The following is a 24422-nucleotide window of genomic DNA, read 5'->3' on the forward strand; positions in this document are numbered from 1 at the left end:
CGATTATCCCCTTTTTTTCGTGTCACACAGAACGATTTTAAAAGCAATGTATTGCTACTGGTAATGTGTTAAGGCCGGAAGCTGTGTGGTTCATAAAAACATGTTCTTACTCAATATCAAGCCACAATTATTGCTTTTATTTTAAATCGTATAATTTCGGACTTTTGTTGCCGTCTGTGAGGAAAATAAATGGGGCTCAGAGCCTCAGAATACTGAAATCTGTATTTTTAAAATCTTTCCTTCTAATTTGTTATTTCAAAATAACACACTGTTATTTACTCACCAATAACACACAATTATCCTTGTTTTTATTTATTTGTTTAATTCCATAATCTCAGGCTTTTTTGGCGTCCATCAGGAACTGAATTTCAAAATAAAAGTAACCGGAAACAGACGTAGGCATTTCGAGCGATTACCCAAGATCCTCAGCTATGGTTTAAGCTCGCTGCTTGGATGTTTTAGCCGCAATGCATGTTGGGATTTGGGGTTTATATGATATGAAATCGGAAAAACATTTTAAAATAATACATAATTCCGAGTGTTCTTGCTTTTCTCTTTGAAAGTTATCACATAACGGCATTGTAATACACGGTTCGGCTGTATTACATATTACAAATCTGCCGTAGTTCTTTATTTATAGAGCGCTGATGAGAAGACCTTTGGAAAAACTGGAAGAAATGCCGCCGAAACTGAATACTTGACGTGGATCATAAATATATCAACAATTAAACAACATCTTCAATTTCTCTTCCCACAATACGTCTCCTAGCAGTATCAACACTAATTCGGCTGACTTTTACATTTCATCTAATTCATAGATAGGTTATATTTACACCATAACGGTGCACAGCTGATATAAAAGGACTTGTAGTGAAAGATTAGTTAAAGATATTACTGATTTTCTTTGAATATAAGAATGTAAATACTGAGTCTGAAATAGTATAGCAATATGCTGTAAAATTATGTGAAAGCATGAATAAAACTACACATCTTCAGATGTTGTACATACATAAGTGTCCTACACATAGGTCCTACACTAATAATACAAAGTTATTATGGCTGTGTGTACCTTGTGTGCACCGCCTAGTGGTTAAAGCACGTTATTGAATTATTTTTTTTATGTGTTATATTTGATTAAAAAAATATTAAGAGTAAATACTTTCATAGGGGAAAAGTAGAAGGTCAATGATAGAAATATAGAATATAAAAAATCAAGAAGATACTATAAGTGATCTCTACAATAAAACAGTTTAGTGCAGGATGTACTAAGATATTAATAGGAGGAGGTGCAAAACAGAAAAACGAATTAACCTTTATTGAAACATTAAATAATACTTTAGATTAAGGTCATCTTTTAGATAAGAAAAAAACTTTGGGGGTATCTATCTACAGATAAATATTAAGCCTGACAAAGTACTTAACGTCTAATATATTGCTTTCCTGCAATGTTAACTATGCTGAAGCACTTATTTTAACTGATATTATACATATGAATTATACTCTTATGTATGTAGATAGTATAAGAAATGTGCAGAATATGACAGTTTAATGGTGGAGGTACACACACATATTGATAGATGTCTTGTAATGTGCTGTTGAGGACCCTGTGACCCAAGATTTTCATTCATTGCATACACCGTTGTTGTGTATATGATGTGTCAATAAACCTTTGAAAATCTTGAAATCTTGAAAGGGATGTGCAAAATAGCCATTATACAGTCTTTAATTAACTATTAGTAGAGAATAACGAGTAATGAATATACTTTATTTCTCGTTTCCATTCATGTCAATTGCAGATAAATGTTTAGTCTTCTCAAGCACCAACTATCAAATATCTCTCCTGATTGTTGGCACTTGACAATCACCTTCCCTGAATTTTACTCAGGTGTAACTAAAGTCGGATTTAAGGGTTGTTTATATTTCACATCATTAATCAAAATCTGCAAAGTAACTCAAATAAGTGTAGTGGGTACCAGGTTAACCTCTGAATTGTAGTGGAGTAGAATTAAGTGTTATTAAGTAACAATGAGCTGTCATGTGGGTATATATTAATGCTGCCCATTATGGATACAAGCGATTTTCACCCATTTATTAATTATATGTTTTACATTTGATAACACCAATGTGTTTAATACTGGCAACTTCTAATTGTGGGAAAAACGAAAACGTTCAGTAGAGACGTCCCATAGAACATTTTGCAAAACACAATAGCCAGCATTTGTAGTTCTAGGGGGGCATTCGATTCCAGTTTTGGATAGTCTGGCGTGGTTCCGTTCCATTTCAAACAGCTGTTTGACGCTATAGGCGTAACCTTGGCGCACTGCCACTCCAACATCCAAATCCCAGAGCTTGAAGATTAATCACAGGGACTGTAGTCCTAAACGATAGCTGGGGATTATGGCTAGTGTAGTGTCTTCGGCCATCCTAAACTCCTAGAGGCCTACGTCTGTTTCCTGTTATTTTTATTTTGAAATTCAGTTCCTGACGGACGCCAAAAAAGCCAGAAGTTATGGAAATAAACCAATAAATAAGAGTAAATAACAGTGTGTTATTTTGAAAAGAATAACAAATTAGAAGGAAAGATTTTAAAAATACAGATTTCTGTATTCTGAGGCTCTGAGCCCCATTTCTTTTCCTGACAGACGGCAACAAAAGTTTGAAATTATACGATTTAAAATAAAAGCAATAATTGTGGCTTGATATTGAGTAAGAACATGTTTTTATGAACCACACAGCTTCCGGTCTTCCACGACCCGACCGGAGGAAAATACGTGTTGCAGGCACGAAACACATTACCAGTAGAAATACATTGCTTTTAAAATCGTTCTGTGTGACACGAAAAAAAGGGGATAATCGTGTTGGTGAACACGAATCAACAGATTAAATGTCGTGACTATAAAACGAAATGCCGTGAGAGTGGGTTGGAAACAGAGAGCCTCACCATATAACTTTGTGTGGGGCCTCATGTTGGCCAGGGACGGCCCTGAATGTTGCAATCAAAACGCTAGCCAATTTACCAAGGTAAGGTTGTCCAATTGAATTAGCAAAAATGATCAGCTCAAGGCAGTATTTTGCTATATATTGCTATGTTCACTGTTGGTGCTGTGATGAGTTAAAGGAGTGCAATGAACTTGGAAGCTGCTTAGAGCAGCAGCTAGAGCAGAAAGTGGCTGCTCTATTGCCTAACATAAAGGGTAGGTCTAAGAAGTTTAAGGTAAGAAAATACCTGTGCCGTGCCACGGCAGGGGTATCATCATCACTAAGCCTCAATATAACGGTTAACTCAAATGTCTTAGAAATAAAAGGCTGTAATACAGCACTTCACTGCCTCAGGTCATTTGGCCTGTTGTGAATGAAACCAATTTGCAGAGGTTTCATTCGAAAAGCTGTTTTCACACATTAGACTGTCAAAAAAGATAAAGGCCATAAAAGACACTTTATTTGTGCTTAGATCCAGATCAAACCTAGGCTACCAGCAAGTTCAGAACAGTGACGTTACAGCAGTCAATGATCAAACTTTCTTTTTTTGTGAATCATTTATCAACCTCATATTGTTAAATAAATAAATATATATTTTCACCAACATATTAGGCCTATCCAGTAGTCAGACAGACAGACAGACAGACAGACAGACAGACAGACAGACAGACAACCAACCAAAGATATTACCGAGATGTGTGTTAGCTGAACAAAGGTATTAGTAAGTACTTCATGTACAAAAAACAATCAAGCAGGTGTACACTGAATTGCAGAGCAGATTTTAGGAGTATGTGTGTGAAATACACTGATAACTTTGTTTAATTTATTAAGCTGATGCATCAGAAGGCATTGGTGATTTTGCAGTGCATTTGCTCTCCCTTTCTCTGTTTCTGCCTCTTCCCTACAGGGTTTCCACACTTGCACAGAGATGGAAATAAGAGAGGGAGCAGCCCAAGGACACCCTGATAACACAGAGCTGTATGCTAGATCTCTCTTTCTGTCTATCTCTGTCTCTTTCACCTTCTCAGTGAACACAAACATTAGGTATTCACTCAACTAGTGTAAGTGAATAATTTCAGTAGCAAACCACAAACTTATAGACCAGATGAAATATAATACAAAACTACAGTAAATACTAAATACCCAGTTATATTCTTATACAAAAGCCACCCAGTGGTCAGACATGGTATGCTTTGCCTCTTTGATGGCTTTTGGCAACATGATATTGAAACGGTATGTACATACCTTTGAGGATTTATACATTTCAATTTCACTGGCTATGCCAAATAATGACATCTCAGGAAGCATTTTTATCAAGGAGCAAGGGATCATATTAAACAGTGCATTCCTGTTGATTGTATCCTAACATACAGAAAAAAAGTGAGAGATATTGGTACTCAACTGAACAATATTTCATTTTATGATACAACTATTATCCAGATATTCTATATATTTTTGACTCTTTTCTCTGCCATCGTCAATTAGCTACACCTTCAGATTTGGTTTCCAAATTAACTGGTTGATCACTTTCATCTTCCTTTTTACAACGGGAAAGATGGCCTATGATCCTTAGATATTTTGGTGGATAGATAGAGAACGGAAAACTACAAGTTATGAATCGTTCACTTAGAGCAGTGGTTCTCAATCTTTTTCTGTCAGGCCCCCCCTTTGGAGAAAAAGTCGGGCCCCCCCAACACAAATAGTCAGGCTCAGTGACGGCACCAGAGATTTATTTTGGGGGTGCTGTGGGGTAGCTTGACGTTTCATAGAGGGTGCTCAAACATTTAGGGTTTCCCATTAATGTACCGGGCGCTACAGTGGAATTTTTTACTGCAACAATCCCCAAGCAAATACACAGTGTACCCGCGACTGTTACAATGAAGGCTCGATAATCAGCTCACGGCATAAGCAGGGGTAAAGTGTTATTTTTATAGGTGGGGAGTGGACCTCACATAGGGGGGTCCGGGGGCAAGCTCCCCCGGGAAGATTTATTTTTAAATATTGAAGTTGAATCTGTTGCACTTTGAGAGCAAAATGAAGAGATCTATGGATACATCTCTCGACACCCATTTGAAACAGAACTGTAAACAGATTTACTTTTTCTTTATGGATATTTTACAAATCACCCTTTTAAACTTTATTCTTGTTTTACTGTCATATAGTATTTCATACCTGTTTTTCATTTATTCTCTTATTTTTTGTATAACTATAATAATCATATAAACGTGTGCCTCGGAAATAATTATTTACATTGATGGTGACCAAAACATTTGAGACCCACTGAGATAACACTGAGAGAGTCCTTTAGCTCACTGAGCCTCTCAGTCTGACAGGAGAGGAATCTCCTCCACTTTGTTGTTGAAAAAACTCCTTATATCCGTTAGCGTAGCTCGCTAGCACCAGAAGCTAACAACAACGATCTCCAGTACCGGTGGGCTCTCTCTCTCGCGCGCACAAAATGGCTCGTTACACACACACACACACACACACACACGCACACACACACACACACACACACACACACACACACACACACACACACACACACACACACACACAAAATGGCTCGTTCCACACACACACACACACACACACACACACACACACACACACACACACACACACACACACACACACACACACACACACACACACACACACACACACACACACACACACACACAAAATGGCTCGTTCCACACACACACACACACACACACACACACACACACACACACACACACACACACACACACACACACACAAAATGGCTCGTTCCACACACACACACACACACACACACACACACACACACACACACACACACACACACAAAATGGCTCGTTCCACACACACACACACACACACACACACACACACACACACACACACACACACACACACACACACACACACACACACACACACACAGAGTCGAGCTTTAATGAAACACAGAGACCCAGACGTAGTAGTACTGTACTGCATCATATTATTTTCGAATCAATACTTTTTCAAATTATGATCTTTTGTAATCTTTTTTTTTTTTTTTAAACCATTTTTCCTCCTGGTCTCTCGCGCCCCCCTGGCACGCCCCCCACTTTGAGAACCACTGACTTAGAGGGTTGTTTTGAATTTAAGTATGTAACTATCCTGTATGTGTTACTCTCCAAAATTGACACATTTAAGGCTGTCTTGTTTGTGTGTGAATGAGCAAAAATTACTAATGATTTGTTGTAATAAATATTGCTGCGACCAGAATGACTCATACAAGCATAAAGGATCCAATTACTGATTAAAGGAAAGGTATAGTGCAACCTAATCCTCATCCATTTGATCAGGTAACCTAAAGTAAGGAGACAAACAAAAGGAGTCATGGTGATATCTATCTCCCTTTACTACTACCACCTAGACATTTACTCCTTAAATGTATGCTGCTGAATCTTATCCGTCCACTAGTCACCACTATTTAGTCTTCCTTCCTTCCTTCCTTCCTTCCTTCCTTCCTTCCTTCCTTCCTTCCTTCCTTCCTTCCTTCCTTCCTTCCTTCCTTTCTTTCTTTCTTCCTTCCTTCCTTCCTTCCTTCCTTCCTTCCTTCCTTCCTTCATTCCTTCCTCATAAGCACACCTGTTTCTGGTTTTGTTTTTCTTTTAATATCCTTTGTGCCTGCTTTAATATCCTTTGTGCCTGCTTTGTTCTGCATGCTTTGATTTAGTAGACTTATTTTTAGTTCAGTATGCTGTGTGTCTGCTGATCTCATCCATGGCCTTTGCCAGTTATTCGAAACGGTGACACAGTCAGTGCGATGATACACACACACACATGCGCGCGCGCACGCAAGTATTTCATTGAAAAGTGTGCGGGATGAAACCCTCTTTAATGGTCACACATGCAGAGCACACAGCACACAGTGACATTTGGCCTCTGCATTTAACCCAACCTAGTACCAGGAGTCTAGTACTAGGAGCAGTGGGCACTGGCAGCTATTGTACAGCGCCCGGGGAGCAATGGGGTGGTGTATGGCCCTCTGTATGCCAACTTGACCACCAGCTGTTGATTTAGTCTTAAGGATCATTGTGGTAATACATTCAATATAAAATATAAAAATAATTGCCTCTTTATGATGAGTTAAAAATAATATCCAATACAATGATCTCCACTGGTATCATCATCTAGGGATAGTTACAAACCTCTGCACTAGCAGCAAATAGCCACTAGTGGTCGTCCATCTCACACAAGTTGGGTGGGTTATGTGGCCTTCAGGTGGGCTAGTATTGTCGAAACGCATCACAACATTACACGTTTGTTATTAATACAGACACTGAAGGCAGAACTATCTATTCCAACTTTTAATTTTGGAAGAAGAGGAAAAGGCAATTGGTAGACGGTGATAAAATCACTTAGGCTATTTGAGATGAGATCTGAACACTTTGAGACACAGCACATAACTATTTGTCTTGTGTTGTTGCAGGATATATAAATCTATCAAGCCTGAATTTCAAAATGGACTTTTTTAAATGTTTTTTTGGCATAACGAAGGTGATTTAAATGCGCGATAAGTTGTACATAAGCGTGTTGCAGCGGGTCTTTAAACGACGAGACAAGACACGTGAAGACGTCCGTGAAGGCACCACGGTGTGCACGGGCCAGCACCATGACGCTGGGCACAGACCGTGTGTGACCATAGTGTGTGACACTCGGAGATAAACAAACGCCTTCGTGCATGACTCCGTGGACCTTTAACAACCAACGTAAACAGTCACAATGTTGTCACAAAGCTACATTTAATGTTAACAAAAGTAACTCGGTTGGAAAATAGTGACTCCGTTGATGAAAACTTAAGAGTTGAGTCCGCTGGGAGGTGAGTTTCATATAAGTTGTTATAACGGTAAGCTAACACTGGCTAACAGGTTTAGCTAGTGGTCAGTGTTGTTCATACTCTAATTACTGCTTTTACGTTATTACATAGCGTTTGCTACATTAGAACCGGCTGCTTGAACAAATATTAGGTTGCTAAATGACGCTAGTTAATTAGCTGTGTACCGAAGCCCCCCACCAGTGTAATATGAACCGTACCATATGAATGCCACTACTTTGAGTTAGTGATGGGTAAACTTGTCTACTGTAATGATAGCCACTGTGAGTAATGTGGCATTTTTTTGATCGGTTCACTTGTTGCATCCCCAGGTCTCTATTTGCTCCTAAGCATAAGCTCTGTTAATCGCACCTCGTGTTGTTTTGTTTATATTTGCTCAGCTGTTTAAAGGTAGCTCTGTCATCCATCTTTATCACATGAACATGTGTTAATTTGTCCTGCTTTAGATAGAAATAATAAACACAAAATATTACGTGTATATTTACAGTGTTTATTTTCTGCGAAGGCATGGACACTTTTGTGTATCTTCATAAACTATCAAATTATGTTTTGGTTTGACTGAAAATATCCTAGGTAGCTGCCACATATTCCTTTTCTCACTGCATAGAGAGAAACATCAACATATATATATATATATATATATATATATATATATATATATATATATATATATATATATATATATATATATATATATATATATATATATATATATATATATATATATATATATATTTGATTGGTTAATTCATTGTGCTTGCTATCTGAAGCTCTTCAGAGTGATGCCCTATCATTTTCTCCATGTTCCTTCTAACAGAGATGACAAACACTGAAATCCAATGCAATGTTTCAGCTCCTTCCACTTTGCTGAAACATTGCATTTCTGGTTATAACATTAATCTAAGACTCATTTTCCATTTCTCTCACACCCTCCTCTGTCTCATCTTTCCAGTGACTTGGTGTGATAATTGCATGCTGCATGTCTGATAACCATCCATCACCTCACTGCACTTCCTCCCAGTTCTGGTGCATGGCCCCCTCATTAGTAACGAGTACGTCTCACCGTTCCTCGCATGTTGTGCTGTGAGAGTGGCATCATGAGGAAGAACTGGGATAACCCTCTGGCACTGTCATCCAAGAAAACATGCCAGGGCCAGAAAGACTATGGACGAGAGCTACAGAGGCTGCGTGCTGTTTGGGAAGCAGAGAAGAAGCACACGCAGCGGGCCCGTGGTGAAATCTCTGTGGAGCTGAGGCACCTGCGTGAAGGAGCAGAGAGGGAACAGCAGAGGGCTGTGAAGGAACTGTTGCTCAGGCGAGGGTGCAAAACGGACTGTCGCGCTAACAACAAGGTGAACATTAAAGACAGTAGAAGTCACACTGAGGTCGAGTCCACAGATAAAGAGACGTTTTGTTTGTGTGGTGGAGAAACCTACACAAAGCTACAGCAGTTATTGCTGACGCTGTATGAGAAGATAAATGGTGAGCAAGCAGTCTATAAGTTGCATCACAGGCAGGAATTTGAGGTAGAAAAGGCGGTCTTCCTCTGCCACCTGCTAGATGCCCATGGAAGACTGTTGCAGGGGAGGCAAAGAGCAGGACAGCTCAGCTCCATTTCTAACAGTCTCTCAAGATCTCAGGGAGGTGGTACTAACTCCTATCAGACCAAGCCTCTCCTAACCTGCTCCAGAGCCTTGCCTCATACTGCCTCCCACTCACAGAAGAAGAACACCAAACAAGATCTGAGGGAGCTGCCTTCAGGGAGGGCCGTCTGTGCAGCTGACCCCTGCCCCTCCACTGCAGTCGTGGACACCTGTCAGAGCGGCTCGCTGACTATTTGTCACCCTCACAGCGCTCCCCATGCAGGCTGGGACCACCAGCCCCCCTACTGCGCTGAGTCCTCTGGGTCAGATGAGTCATCGCCCCCCAAATGCATGGACAGAAACATGGAGGTAAGCTATTTGATATCTTCGCATTCTACACATTCTTCTAAAATTAAGCTAGTAAGAAAGTCAAGTATTTCACCAGTGTGCATTTAGGTTTGTAACAGTATTGGAATATAGAAGTGTAGTAGTGTATGACTCTGAATCCCTAAGGAACTTGTGGCGTTGCATTTATTTTCGACAATATATTTATATCTCCTCATTCTGTCAGTCTGCCATCCCATTCTCTATTTAACGATATTTAAGGATTGCTTTAATGGAATTCCTTTCAATTTTCCACAAACATCCACTACTGAATGATGAACACTATTGATTAAGTGGCCAACATTTCAAAGGTCAAGTTCACTGTGACCTCACAAAAAAAGAAGTTTTTGCATAGGAATTCATATGCACATTTTTCACACAAATCACACACAATTTCACACAAATCTGAAATATGATAAACCATAATAACTACATTTTGGAGAGACAAAAACTGCCTCTTGAATGATTGGCGGAGGAAACAATAATCAATTAAGACTTTTTATGAATGGATCCTTGGGATAGCCTGAACCAGGAGATGTTATGATCACAGAGTCCACATTCTATACAAAACACCTGAGGCCATTATGATAGCATCTTTCTGTTATTTTTGGCAAATGGTGCATAGCCAGCAGGAATAACATGGAGAACTGAACAACTGGTAACATTTCTATAAAGAGTTTGTTTAGGTTGATAAGCAATTGGGCTCAAGCTAGTACAAACAAAAAGAGGTTGCAGCTTTTTAGGTTGCCATTATGATGTGGAAACTATTTAAAACAACTGGTGTGGTGTGGTGCAAAATATATTGTGATGTCAGTGCTATGGTTGTCAGAAAAGAAACATTGTGCATGGAGGAGGAGTTGGACTGTGTGGGTGGATCTGTTTATGCCTGTGGTTGGAGTGGCAGAAGTGGGTCAGCGTGTTTCCATCTCTTACATTTTGGATTTAAGTTTTGATACAGAGGAAATTGAATAATTAATCAAAGCTCCCACTGTGTCTAAGCAGTGGTGCCCACTTGCCAAGACTCACATTTCTTGCATGTTCTTTCCCCTGATTTGCACAGCAGTTTGCATCAGGGCGAAGTGAATGTCTTAAAAATGGGAGTCCCCTTTTAACAAGAATGGACTCCATTATTGATGTGAGTTTTGAATTGTCTTTTTAAACTGTTTAAAAATGCATCTACTGTAATACACTGAAGAATATCTTTTATATAACATAAACCTGACATTTTTTTCATTTCTTGAATGCCACTTTATTTGCTTTATCTTCATAAGGTGTTGGATAATTCTTTTTTGTTTTAAGATTACATCGAGGAAAATCAATTATCAAAATTGTGTTGTATAACAACACAGCAACAGGCAATTAGAAAAAGGAAGAGTGACCATGGCGCATCAGGATTTTTATCGTATAGCTATTAAAATGTCCTGTTTAGCTTTTCGCGAAATTCCAAACGATCTCACAGAATTCTCTTTTTCCTTCCTGTTCTAATTTAATGGAGAACATCCAGCATCCGGCTTTTCAGGCTCATGACAGGCAGACAGGGAGACCTTGTCAGAATATGTCAGTGTGAAAGGATGTCAATACCGCTGAGCCATGATGGACCTGTCTGCAGCTCAAATCTGTACGGAGCATACAGTATGCTGTTGGACATGCTGACTAGAAGCTGTTCTTAGTTTTATGCTCAGTGAAATATCCTGAATGTTTTCTGTGTACACGTGTGATAAGTACACTTGCTTGTTCCAGTCTTCAAAATTAATTTTACAATTGAGTTTTTTTTATTGGTTGTTTTCCCTGTCAGCACTTCTATTCCCTTTTCAGATCGTACAATATTCTCAGAGGAGCTGAAGCAGAATATAAATAATGCTCAGTGCAGTTCACGTCAGGGTGGGTTTCAGTCTTTAGGCTACTATAAAGTCATGGTCTTGTGAGCACGCTGTAATTAATAAGGGAATATACTGAAGCTGTAAAATGCAGGGCTAGGGGGAACTAAGAAGCTAATTTCTTTGGGCGTGATTTGTCTAGCTCTTCTTTCTTCTTTTAACCTCACTGTCTATGAAACACAACCTTTTCTCCTGTTACTGAGAGAACATACTGTTCATGGGTATAGGAACACTTAAATGGGTATGAACTTTCATTTTCACAGTGTGCAACTTTAAACGATCTCTGCGTTGAAGGAATTGTAGAAAAATGCTCATGGAATTTTCTTTTGACAAATGTCTATTTTTGACTGGGCAGCACCCAGGCATGGGTTTTCTAACATTGACCTTTTAAAGGCACAGTAGGTAGATTGATGATCCTCTAACACTTTAGTAAGCTTTGTGTCTGCAACTAAGCAAGCACAAAGATTGAAAGTGCATTTTGACATGCTGTAGAGGAGTTAGGTTGGATGTAATGAGTGTTAAAATTTGATAATGTGCATATTTATATTTTATATTTCATCAGTTCCAAAGGGCTCTTTAAAAAGGATTGCCTGCTTTCCTGGGACAAGTTAAATGCCATGTTACGCTAGTAAATTAAAACACATAAATCTTTCTGGAGCTGATAATGGAAGCAGTTATGAGTCAGACATATCTTTAGCATTGCTCATTTATAGTACTGATTGGACACTCACAGGAAAATGGAGTGAGATACACATGCTTCACTAACAATATCATGGCTGACTGATGATTTAACCAGAAGCTATTCCAAATAACTTAACAAAGTATTCCCCCTCCCATGCCAAGTTCTGGTTGTGTTAAGGCGATTTATTAAACTGCTTTGCACATTTTATAGATGGCTAGATAGATGAATGATGATACCTTCCAGCAAGGCTTACATGTTACTTGTAAACCATCATTGAGTTGTGACATAATTGGCTATACACTTACTGCTTTATTTGTTTTGTTAATGTCCCTGCCCAGGGCTAAATTCTGAACACATGAGTAGCCTTAAGTACCTTGTTAGACCTCTTATTTCTTCTCTGGGGCACGACTGCAGTAAAACATGAGAATAAGTCTGAACTGGACACACTTGTTCCCCCGCCTGCCTCCTGCAGCCTCCCTGCGTTGCAGTGTGTACCGCCTATTGATTGTTCAAGAGGCAGCCAACATCATTCCAGCGTCATCTCCATGGAAACGAGCCCTAGTCGCGGTAATGATTGGGCCCCGTCTCAAAGCCTGCCTTTTTGTGATAGGACGGTGGAAGCAGTCCTCCCTACCCCCTACCCCCTCCTCACAGCGACACTCGCCGTCTTACACACACACATTTCTCCCTGCATCCTCTTTCTTCACCTTTATTGCGCTGTAACCGAGATGGGATTAACCAGCCTGTCGAGTCTTGTTGCATCTGGATGAAATGCTTTTTGACACAGCAGCATCAATGAGGACGGACTCCCAGCTGAAGATGCAACATGCCACCCACATCTCAGCGTCACTGAGAGAACGGGGACCGGATTGAAAACCCCTTAGTTGAATCGTTCTCTTTTTTGTTTGTTTTTTCCTCCATCGCACATCTTTTCTTGTTTGCTATTTCGTTTGGGCCTACATGCACTGTTTGAGCGTTACGCACGTTAAGTGAACTGCTGTGTCTTTTCCGTTTTCTGGAACTAGTTGTGACGAACCCCCGTCAGACGGCAGAGCCATAAAGGCATGAAAAAACTGGCTTTGACAGCGCAGTGAGCAGGACTCTGGATCTGAATGAACTAGAGAAAGCTCAAGAATGCTACCAGGACGATGACATTCACTAAATTGCATTCACCACACATGAGGCCGAGAATATGTAAGGTCCCTTTGGAGCTGATTGTCCTCATTTTGGAAAGCGTCACAGTGCAGAGAGAAAGGAGGACCTGATTTATCTTTTCTACGTTTTCCTTGGATATGCCACAGAGACTCTTGCTTTAAAATGGTTCAGGCAAGGAACTTTACCAGTGCTGTTTTTGTCAAACTCTCCCTTTTTATAAGGATTTACTTATTTGGCGCTTGAGGTTGAGTGACCGACAACCATGACAATAACAGTCTTTTGCCTGGCTTCAGACACCTTACTTTAGCTGTAAACAAACCACTACAGCTTATGAACTGCTGGAGAAAGGAAGGACAGTGACATCTTTATCATTTTCATGCCAGTCTGTCACAGCTGATCCATGTAATTCTCCACCAGCAAATGAAAAGTCTGAGATGGCCCGGTCTTGGCTGGGCACCTCATTTTGTCATATTGATCTCGTCTGTGCTGTTTAACTTTGACACAGAGTGATGTATGACCTGTGCACTCGGCCTGAGCAGCCAGAGCCTGCACCAGCACACACAGACATGGAGAGCCATGAGGAGGACCAAGCTCTCGGGCAACAACAGTCGGAGTTGACGGGGCCCGAAGAGCAGGACAAGCAAAATGGGCTTGTGGACAAGGCAGTCCCAACCACAACTAATATCACAACTACATCGTTGTTAGGGAAAAGGCACCACTCACTTTATGCAAACCTCAATGGTTTTGAAGTTGAAGGCGTACGTAAGGTTAGTGTGGAACATTTGTTGAGTTTCCTGGATAACTCTTGATTGTTAACCTAACCATGTTTGTGGCCTGGAAACATCCAAGAGGCGTCCCACTAGCAAGTAGCAGCCATACATGTATTTTTGATGCCCAGTCTTTAAAAAAAAAAAAAAAAAAAAACATTTTGATGACAGATTTTAAACCAACACCTAAACTATGGTTGTGGCGTTTAAATTGCACACTAAATGATGGTTGAAATGTCTTGATATTGAAGTTACAGCATTGTTAAGAATACGTTTTTTACACTGATACATTCGAGAAAATATAGCAAGAGTATTATTGGTGTTGGATCCCAGCGCTGTAGTAGAAACAGATTGTTCATCACGTATTACGCTGACCTATTGCAACCTTGTCCTTGATTTCACACCTCTGCATATCCTGTTAGCAGAGAAGATCCAATAATCATAGCCAATTGAAAATCAATAGCAAACCCACCAGAATACCGCGTATCTGACGGTCACAAATAAAAATGTCCAGAAAACTCGTAACATCTTGATGATTGATTGAGAGTGGTTTAGCAGGCCTAAACACAGTAAGTAGATACAGTATAATGGTTGCAGATAGTGCTTTGAAAACAGGCCATACAATGTCTCTATCCAAACCTGTAAAGAGCAACGCATGAAGGCTTCTGAACCAACTTTATTTGGGTAAGCTGCCACTCAGTAACCGGCCACATACACTATACGTACATATGCTTTTATCTGTTTTTGTCTTTTCTTATGAAAAAGGATAGTCAGAAAATGTTCAGCGGTTGGCTAACTACACTGAACAAAAATATAAACGCAACACTTTTGTTTTTGCTCCCATTTTTCATCAGATGACCTCAAAGATCTAAAACATTTTCTATATACACAAAATAACAATTTCTCTCAAATATTGTTCACAAATCTGAAAAACCTGTGATAGTGAGCACTTCTCCTTTGCCGAGATAATCCATCCCACCTCACAGGTGTGGCATATCAAGATGCTGATTAGACAGCATGATTATTGCACAGGTGTGCCTTAGGCTGGCCACAATAAAAGGCCACTCTGAAACATGCATTTTTGCTTTATTGGGGGGGTCCGAAAACCAGTCAGTATCTGGTGTGAGGGTTAGGGTTAGGGTTAGGGTAATGTTGTGAATGGAGTGGCCTGTGTTCATCGTCCATAACATACACCTGCCCATACCATAACCCTACCACCACCATGGGCCACTCGATTCACAACATTACCCTAACCCTAATCCTAACCCTCACACCAGATACTGAATGGTTTTCGGACCCCCCCAATAAAGCAAAAATGCACGTTTCAGAGTGGCCTTTTATTGTGGCCAGCCTAACGCACACCTGTGAAATAATCATGCTGTCTAATCAGCATCTTGATATGCCACACCTGTGAGGTGGGATGGATTATCACGGCAAAGGAGAAGTGCTCACCATCACAGATTTTTTCAGATTTGTGAACAATATTTGAGAGAAATGGTTATTTTGTGTATGTAAAAAATGTTTTAGATCTTTGAGTTCATCTCATGAAAAATGAGAGCAAAAACAAAAGTGTTGCTTATATTTTTGTTCAGTGTAGTTTACTCCAAGCATACTTGTTTGAAAAGGCATGCCAGAAAACATTTGGCAAAATGTTTTCTTTATCTTTATTTCCTTGCTCTACTAAAAATATATATTTTAACCACCTTTCTTCCTTTGTTTGATGGATTTAATGTTGCCTCAGTTTAGGTAGACTTTCATCATCCTCCAAGGTGGTTTGGTGTTTGGTACATTGCCTGCTATTTTCCCCACCCCCCCGACATTTCATTACCAGGGCACCACAATCGTAGTAAAAATCCTTAATGAACTGTCAACACAACACAGGAGAAGATCGGTGGTCACAGAAGCTGGGAGAGGACTTCAAATTATGCATTATAAATTTGAATTATTAGGCTATTTAAGCCCAGTGGGGGCTGGGAGGGTGCTGTCACTCATAGATTATTGTCCATAATTACACCATTATTTGCAGCAGGGGGTACCCTGATTGTCCTTTTGTGTTTTTATGCCAACCAATACTTAATGACAGAGTTTGGTATGTGTGTGTATGGCAAGATATAATGACATCATGTCCTGCAAACCCTCCTTGGCTTGGTTATAAGTGGTGTCTATATATAAATATGGCTTGTGTTACTTTGTAGGATGATGTTAATCATCAGATCTCCATGATCCAGTGTATCTGAACCCACACAGCAGAAAGCTTATCCATACATCATTTTCTACATAGTGCTGTTAAAGGACTATCTTGGTTTTATGGATTGACTAAATGTTTGTTTATAATCTAAGATGCACAGGAAGCCAATGTAGTGCCTTGGGTTCAAATCCCACCTGCAGCCCTTGGCTGTTGTCCACTCTCTCCCTATTCCAGTCTGTCATCTCTATTTAATAAAAAGGCAAAATGGCCTATCTTTAAAAAATGGATGAATTAACTGTGAAGAGGTTGGTTTTGGGAGAAGTAGGGATTCATATGTTACTGTTTTGATTTTGTGATTGCCGCTGTGTTGCGTTTGATAGGTATCTCATCCTCATTTAGATCCTCTTAAAATGTGTGCATGCCTTTCTCGTTATTATCATTCATTCAGTCAACATTCTTGTGCTTCATGGTTTTATGCCCATGACACCAAAATGGTCTGATAGAAATATCCAAGCGAGCCATTTTAATTGTTATATTATTCTTGGTGTGACTACTCCAGTGGTTACAGTTGCATCTGTCCTCTATAACCATTCTATGAAAACAATTAGGCTTACTGTGAACACAAATAAAACAAAGCGGTTGCAAGTCTTTCCATTCCATGGAAAAAAGATCCTCTGAAGGCTAATGAGCGTGTTGACTGTGTGGTCCTCTGTGGTCCCAACTCTTAAACACCTGTCTACATAACATATGGCTGCCTCTCCAGTGATTGATGGGTTTACACACTCTCAGTTTCAAATGGAGCCACAGAGAAGAGGTGGTGTACAAGCAAAACCCTATGGCTCCTTAATAACTCCCCTAAAGCTAGTCATTTCCCCCCTAATTTACCCTTTATGTATCTGTGATCCCTCCAGGTGATTGTGAAACTTAAGGCACAGTCTGAGCTTCTTTGAAAGTGATCTTTTAAATTGTAGTTTCACAAAATAACAGTTTTTTTATATACTTTATCTGCAGTGTCTATTAGAATCTTATACCTTTGCCCAAACAGTCTCCAGCTGCTGCACAATCTGTGACTCTAAAGTTATTGCTCAGTCTTTAGGAATACCTGATGACATCGTTTGACTTTGGAGAATGTGCAGGCATTATAGCTCTGACAAAGTGCTGAAGCTGCGCTTTGTTGGTTTTTGGGGTCATTCTGTTCACCTTAACCTTAGCTAATCCAGTTATATCCCAAACGTAAGAGTATGTGTTGTCAATCTAGCATCAGCTGTGCTGCTGTTTAGCCTGTTAATATATGCTTTGTTACCTTGTCAGCTTGTCACCTACACTTCTGTGGATATAAAACTGATGCTCAGCAAAAATCCTGGAGAGCTAGTTTTCCCTTGCTCAAAGCAGCGATAGAACAAGAGCAGTCAGGGTAATCATCAATCAATTAATCAATCAATGTTTATTTATATAGCCCAATATCACAAATGTTACATTTGTCTCAGTGGACTTCACAGTTTGTACAGAATATCAGTATGACAATACGACACCCTCTGTCCTTAGACCCTCACATCGTACAAGGAAAAACTTAGAGAGAAAACCCACAGTTTAAAGGGAAAAATGGGAGAAACCTCAGGGAGAGCAACAGAGGAGGGATCCCTCTCCCAGGACGGACAGACGTGCAATAGATGCCGTTTGTAAATTGAAAAGATAATACATTTGCAACATAGGTAGTCCAAATGTTTGGAAATGCATGTGTGTATAATAGGAAGATGAATCCACGAGGATATCCATCCAGGACTTATGATCCAGGACCACAGCCACGACTCAAGATCCATGACACAGGACCGCAGGATCATCCATGACTCCGGATCCCGGCGTATATAGACACCAAAAAGAAAGACATTTTAACAGGCAGTTTGGGGCTGAGCTATCAAGGGAGATAGGCCAGACTGCGTAAATTACCGTGGCATTTCTCTCTTGTCCACCATAGGGAAAGCTCTAGCTCGGGTGTTAGCCAACAGACTCACCTCCCTGTCAGAAAGCATCCTTCCTGAGTCTCAGAGTGGATTTTGCCCAAACAGAGGCACTACAGACATGATTTTCACAACTCGCCAACTGCAAGAAAAATGCCGGTAACAAAATCAACCATTATACATGGCCTTCATAGACCTCACCAAATCCTTCGACTCAGTGAGCTGTCAGGCCCTCTGGCTGGTACTGGCAAAGATTGGCTGCCCAGAAAAATACGTCCGGGTACTGAGACTGCTGCATGACAATATGTCAGCCACGGTATTCAGTGGCAGTGGAGAAGACACGGAACCCTTCCGGGTCGACACAGGAGTCAAACAGGGATGTGTCATCGCTCCAAACCTATTCTCCATCTTTGTTGCTGCTATCCTGCATCTCACAAGCAAGCATCTGCCCCAGGGAGTCAACATCATGTACAGAACTGACGGCCAACTCCTCAACATCAACCGTTTCAGGGCTAAAGGTCAAACCATCACCATATCGATCATGGAGCTGCAGTATACGGACGACAACGCCCTTGTAGCCCTCTCGGAAGAGGACCAACAGGGTATCCTATCAGCGTTTGCGAAAGCATACAAACAGCTTGGTCTAGCCATCAACATAAAAAAGACCCAAATCCTCCACCAACCACCACCAAACAGCAGTACGCCTGTCCTACCCCCAAACATCTTCATTGACAACATCAGACTGGAAAATGTGGACCACTTCCCATACCTTGGCAGCCTCCTATCATCAAAAGCTGTCATTGATGATGAAATACACCATCGCCTCAGCTGTGCCAGTAGGGCTTTCTCAAGGCTAAGGAAGAGAGTCTTTGAGAACCGTGACCTCCAAGCAAAGACCAATCTTGGTCTATAAAGCTGTGGTGCTTCCCACTCTTCTGTATGGATCAGAAGCCTGGACCACATACAGCAGGCACTTAAAGGCACTTGAGGCATACCATCAGAGATCCTTCCGAAAAATCCTCAGGATTAGCTGGGAAGATCGGCGCACTAACACCAGCGTCCTGGAGGAGGCTGACATTCCCACCATCACTGCCACCATTGCCCAAAACCAGCTCAGATGGACTGGCCATGTTATCCGCATGCCTGACTCTCGCCTCCCAAAACAAGTCCTTTATTCCCAACTTGCTAAAGGGAAATGGGCCCCTGGAGGCCAAAAGAAGAGGTACAAAGATAACATTAAAACAAACCTAAAGAAGTGCCACATAGACCTAAAAGCTTGGGAAGACATGGCAACAGACAGGGTGACCTGGAGAAACCTTGTCCGTGAGGGTGCTGCACTATATAATGATGACCTCTGCCATGCTGCACAAGATAATCGCAGACTCAGGAAGGAGAGATCAACCACCAAACAGGTCCAACCCAAACCCTCCACCACTACATTCCCCTGTCCACACTGCACAAGAATAATTGGGTCCAGAATCGGCCTCTATGCCCACCTGAAGACCCACAAGGACCAAGAAGGAGGACAGTCATACTCGACTAGAGGGTTAAGTGTTCACCACCGATCCAGTTTGTACCTTTGGGAGGACTACAAATGGAACGGTGTGTCTGTGTAGAAGAGCTTATACTACCATTACTTTGCCTGTAATCCTATGAGAAATGATCCCAAAGAAGATGTATTATAGCGTTTTACTTATTGAATTATGAGTTCTGATTAAGTCTTTGATCTTGAACCTTATAACCATTATGCTGGACCTTTTTATAATGTTGCTTTGAACAATTGACTCCTTAGAAATGTATATATTATTATTATTATTATTATTATTATACCCCCTCCTCAATTTAAACAAAGCTCAAAAATATACACTGTAAAAACACTAATATCCAGATCATTTGCACTTTTTCTGTAATATTCAATCTTAAATATTACACAATATTACTAGTTTAGTTGATCTTTTATTACTTTTATTTTTTCTTCATTTATCTTACTCCATCTGGGGTTAGTATTATTTATTATACTCTTTATAGTTCTTACTCTGTTGTGTTTTTGACTGTAATGTTGTCATTTTCTGTAAGCATTGAGAATTCTCTGGCAAGATAGTTACATTTTCTCTTCTATTTATTATAATAACAGTTATAATGAGCGATTCATTTATGTGATTTGTTTGCAAAATAACCATATTCTCAAACCATATTTGAATTGTTTTCCTTTCCTCTCTTCATACTGAGTTGAAATGCAGTATTTGATACATCAGAAGATAGCGAAAATGTGCATCTAAACTTCAAGGTTAAATCTTCATCTTTCTTGTTGTGACCCACCAATAATAATATAAAACGGGCAAGACCAGACAATTCAGATAAAAATAACATCTGTGTAAAAATGTACACACACAAACCTTCCTGTTGCTGTGTGTGTGTGTGTGTGTGTGTGTGTGTGTGTGTGTGTGTGTGTGTGTGTGTGTGTGTGTGTGTGTGTGTGTGTGTGTGTGTGTGTGTGTGTGTGTGTGTGTGTGTGTGTGTGTGTGTGTGTGTGTGTGTGTGTGTGTGTGTGTGTGTGTGTGTGTGTGTGTGTGTGTGTGTGTGTGTGTGTGTGTGTGTGTGTGTGTGTGTGTCACTGGCCAGCCATGTTACGACTTGTGAATAATTGATAGAGCAGCGCGTGGGGGGAATCTCTAGAGTATTGGTCTCTCACTCTCGCAGCCCAAACACCGCTGTCTGGCTGAGTCTCTCTCCACGGAACACGAGTCTGACACTGTGTCCGCTGTCGCATCCGCTCACAGCTGGGCAGCCAGGACTGTGGGGCATCTCTTCAATAGAACATGCACTGTATGTCTGATGCACACAATATATCCTGTTGATCTACAGCAGTTTTGTTCACACTATTGCTTACTGATGTCCAGATTTGCTGTCACAAAAAGAGAAATGTGACAAACGCTTTGAAGCTTTTATAAAGCAATGTTGAATATTAAATGTGTGTCACGTTTAACATCATGGTTTTGGCAGTATTAGAAATGCTTTTTAACACTGCAGAGGTCTCTTAAGGTACCATTTATTGTTTCCTATTTTCCTGTCACTCCCCTCTCATACTCCTACAGATCTTAATTATGATACCTTAATCACAGTGAAGATAGATAGATGGATAGGTACTTTATTGATCCCAATGTTGGAAATGTTTGTGTTGCAGCAGCATAAGAAACAAGGCAATAAACAGTCCAAAATATTTCTGAAATAGAAATGAAATAGCATTAAAAATAAATAGATTATTCAATATTAAATTGAATATAAATGTACAGTGGGAGTTTAAGTCCAGCTATTAAGTGAAGCTATGGAGCAGAGAGTTCTCTGCCAGCCAGGGGTGATTTGTTGTACAGAGTTATTGCAGTGGGCAGGAATGTTTCCCTGTATCGGTCCTTGTGACAGCGAGAAGGAGCTCCGCTGTCTGTCCAGCTGCAGGTGGAGAGGATGGGTGGGGTTATCCATGATGGACAACAGCCTGTTCAGTGTTCTCCTCTCCACCACAGCTTCAAAGGGGTCCAGCTTGATGCCGATGACAGACCCAGCTTTCCTGATCAGTTTAAATATAAATAAATAGTACACAAGTACCAATCAAGGCAGGAATTAGTTTCTGTTAAACCTCGGTTGGTGTTTTATTTTTCACCATCTTTTACACCTGCCTTTTATCCTTAATCCTAATATCACAGAGGGTTTCTGGTTCTTTGTCCTCATTAGCCTGCATCCAGACAGCGACATATTTGGCTTTCTCCAAGGTCTCTCTGGTGTCTGTAACATTCCTGCTTCATTTGGGCCAGCTCCCAAACTGCTGGCGAAATTAATCTCATGATTACCTGCGTTCCCCCTCACAATGGGAATTGCTTTTTGCCTGCAGGAAGAAATGGAGACTCATTTTGTTGACCGACTGAATGTCAACAAAGGTCACTTAGGTCTATCATTACTGGAGTGTTTCTGCCAGATGTGCATTTATTGAACGTGACTTGGAAAGGGGTAAAACTTTAATAATGTCTAGACATTTCAATAGTGCAACATTGTCGTAAGGGGTTTATTGACCACCTTGGCCCTCTGCTGTTCAGTGTGATTGGTTTATTAATAGCTCTGTCTGCTGGAAACATTTCCAGCATGGTGTTCCCCATGTTTTTCTAAATGGGCTTTCTCACACAGTTCCTGGTAATTACAGGCTTTCAGGTAGTGATTTTCAATATTCACACACGCATAATTCATCATTAAGGAACCTCTCAGTCTTGCTATTTATCAAACCTGCCATGGCAATGCCAAAATAGGTGGTGCAAGGGTAGGGCCAACAACTTCAACACAATATCATTATATAGCATGTTTTCTGGCAATTTAATAAATAGAAAGTCACTTATAACAAAGCATATTTTTGTTACCTCCTCGGTGCAATAATTACTTACTGGTGAAAAATCACCACAATACTTAGCTAAAATTATAGAGAGAAAATAAATAAATATGGCCTTGTCTATATTGTGAAAGAAACAGTAAAGAAAAATAAGGACAATGGACAGTCCAGCAAATAGTGGTAACGCAACCACAATTAAGCAAAAGAAGAAGATAAGGAACCGGTGTGTGATGCATACATTTGTGTGATGCATACATTTGCCTGATGTAAAGAGCTGTGATTGTCCTGTTAAATTATTTTTGTAATGTGTTCAACTCACTCACAGCCACAAAGATCATCTCTTCCATCTTTACAACTGATTAACAGCAGGACGTCAGAGGGATGTCAAAAGGAATCCCAACGCTGATTGGCTTTCGCGAGAACGCGTCACGTGAATTTTACGCTTGAGTTGAAAAAATTGAACTCTCGCATTTGACGCAGCCCCCTTCAAATCGCCTCAATCGCGTGATTTGCACGGCGTCCATCGCTTCATGCTCGCCGTCGGAGCTTATTCACGTCAGTCCGCGTCTCTGCATTAACTTTACATGTAATCGCGCCGCCCCCAAAAATCGCATCGCGTCCGGTGTGAACGCAGCATTAGAGTTTTACTCGCTACAGGGTGTATTTTGAGGGTTTGTGATTCTGCATACCGTTTACATGCATAAAAACCTTCATAACACGCAAGGGGACAGGTAATAACCGGAAAAGCATGACATGGGACCTTTAAGTGTTTGTCCCTGCAATGTTACTGCTTTTATTCAGAAAACAGCAGGACTAGAAACGTCTCTGAAATGTTACACTTCTTGTGGTGGAAAATTGGCGGTACAGATTTCCCTCAATATTGATCCCATTCCAACAGGACCCCGGGGATAAACTGCATGTGCTCCGTTAAAAATACATTAACGGCCACATGTTGTTCTGAATATGCTAAATATACAACATTTGCCTCATGGCTTAGCCTACTTCTGATATCACATGATCTGTATAAAGAAACATGCTGTGCTTTTAAGGACAACCTATTAACTTGATTTTGATCGCTACCTCATTTATTGTATTGAAGAGTAATGAAGGTAAAAGAAAGTGTTCACTCATATTGTCAAGGACAGTCCAATCAATATACTGTTCCATTGCCATAACAGATACATTACTTAAATGAACAAATATGATCTTGTTCTGTCATTTATAGTGACATAACAATAAAATACGTTTTTTTATTTAAATTACATGTTGGCTGGGTACAGGAAGGGGAATTCCCAGTGTTCACTAAGAATTTGTCTCTTCTCTGGAAACTTCCGGGGGAATTCTTCAGCTTTTTATCAGTGAGCTGGTGGTGAATAGATGCTGGCTGAAGAGGCTCTAGTGATGACAGTGACAGAGGGGGAGGAAGGGCTTTTTGGCAACAATAAAAATGGCGACACGGTTAATGCAGCACTTGGTTGGATGTATTCTTTTTAATTCATTTTATGCTGAGTGGGTCAGCCCAATCTTTAAAATGAAATTGGCTGAATGGTTTGCCTATATTTGTCATTTGCTTACTTTGATTATTTGTTGTTAAAGCTCCATTT

At 40.4% G+C, this 24422-nt stretch overlaps 1 protein-coding gene across 7 annotated transcripts in view; it reads left to right on the top strand.

Annotated features, from left to right (window-relative positions):
- The first annotated feature begins 7297 nt into the window (after positions 1 to 7297).
- Positions 7298 to 24422, top strand: part of tspoap1 (TSPO associated protein 1) — a 71166-nt gene continuing 54041 nt past the window's right edge. For 3 of the 7 annotated variants that reach the window (XM_079651228.1, XM_079651231.1, XM_079651230.1), the window contains exons 1-2: positions 7298 to 7837; positions 8805 to 9804. In XM_079651228.1, the coding sequence (XP_079507354.1) occupies positions 8926 to 9804 (879 nt within the window). In that variant the 5' untranslated portion in view covers positions 7298 to 7837; positions 8805 to 8925. Of the gene's footprint in view, positions 7838 to 8804; positions 9805 to 12969; positions 14301 to 24422 lie in introns of those variants that run through there. The other 4 variants (XM_079651232.1, XM_079651229.1, XM_079651234.1 and 1 more) reach the window with 3 other exon arrangements.

The sequence above is a fragment of the Notothenia rossii genome, assembly GCF_949606895.1.
Source record: "Notothenia rossii genome assembly, chromosome: 9".
Lineage (NCBI taxonomy): Eukaryota > Metazoa > Chordata > Actinopteri > Perciformes > Nototheniidae > Notothenia > Notothenia rossii.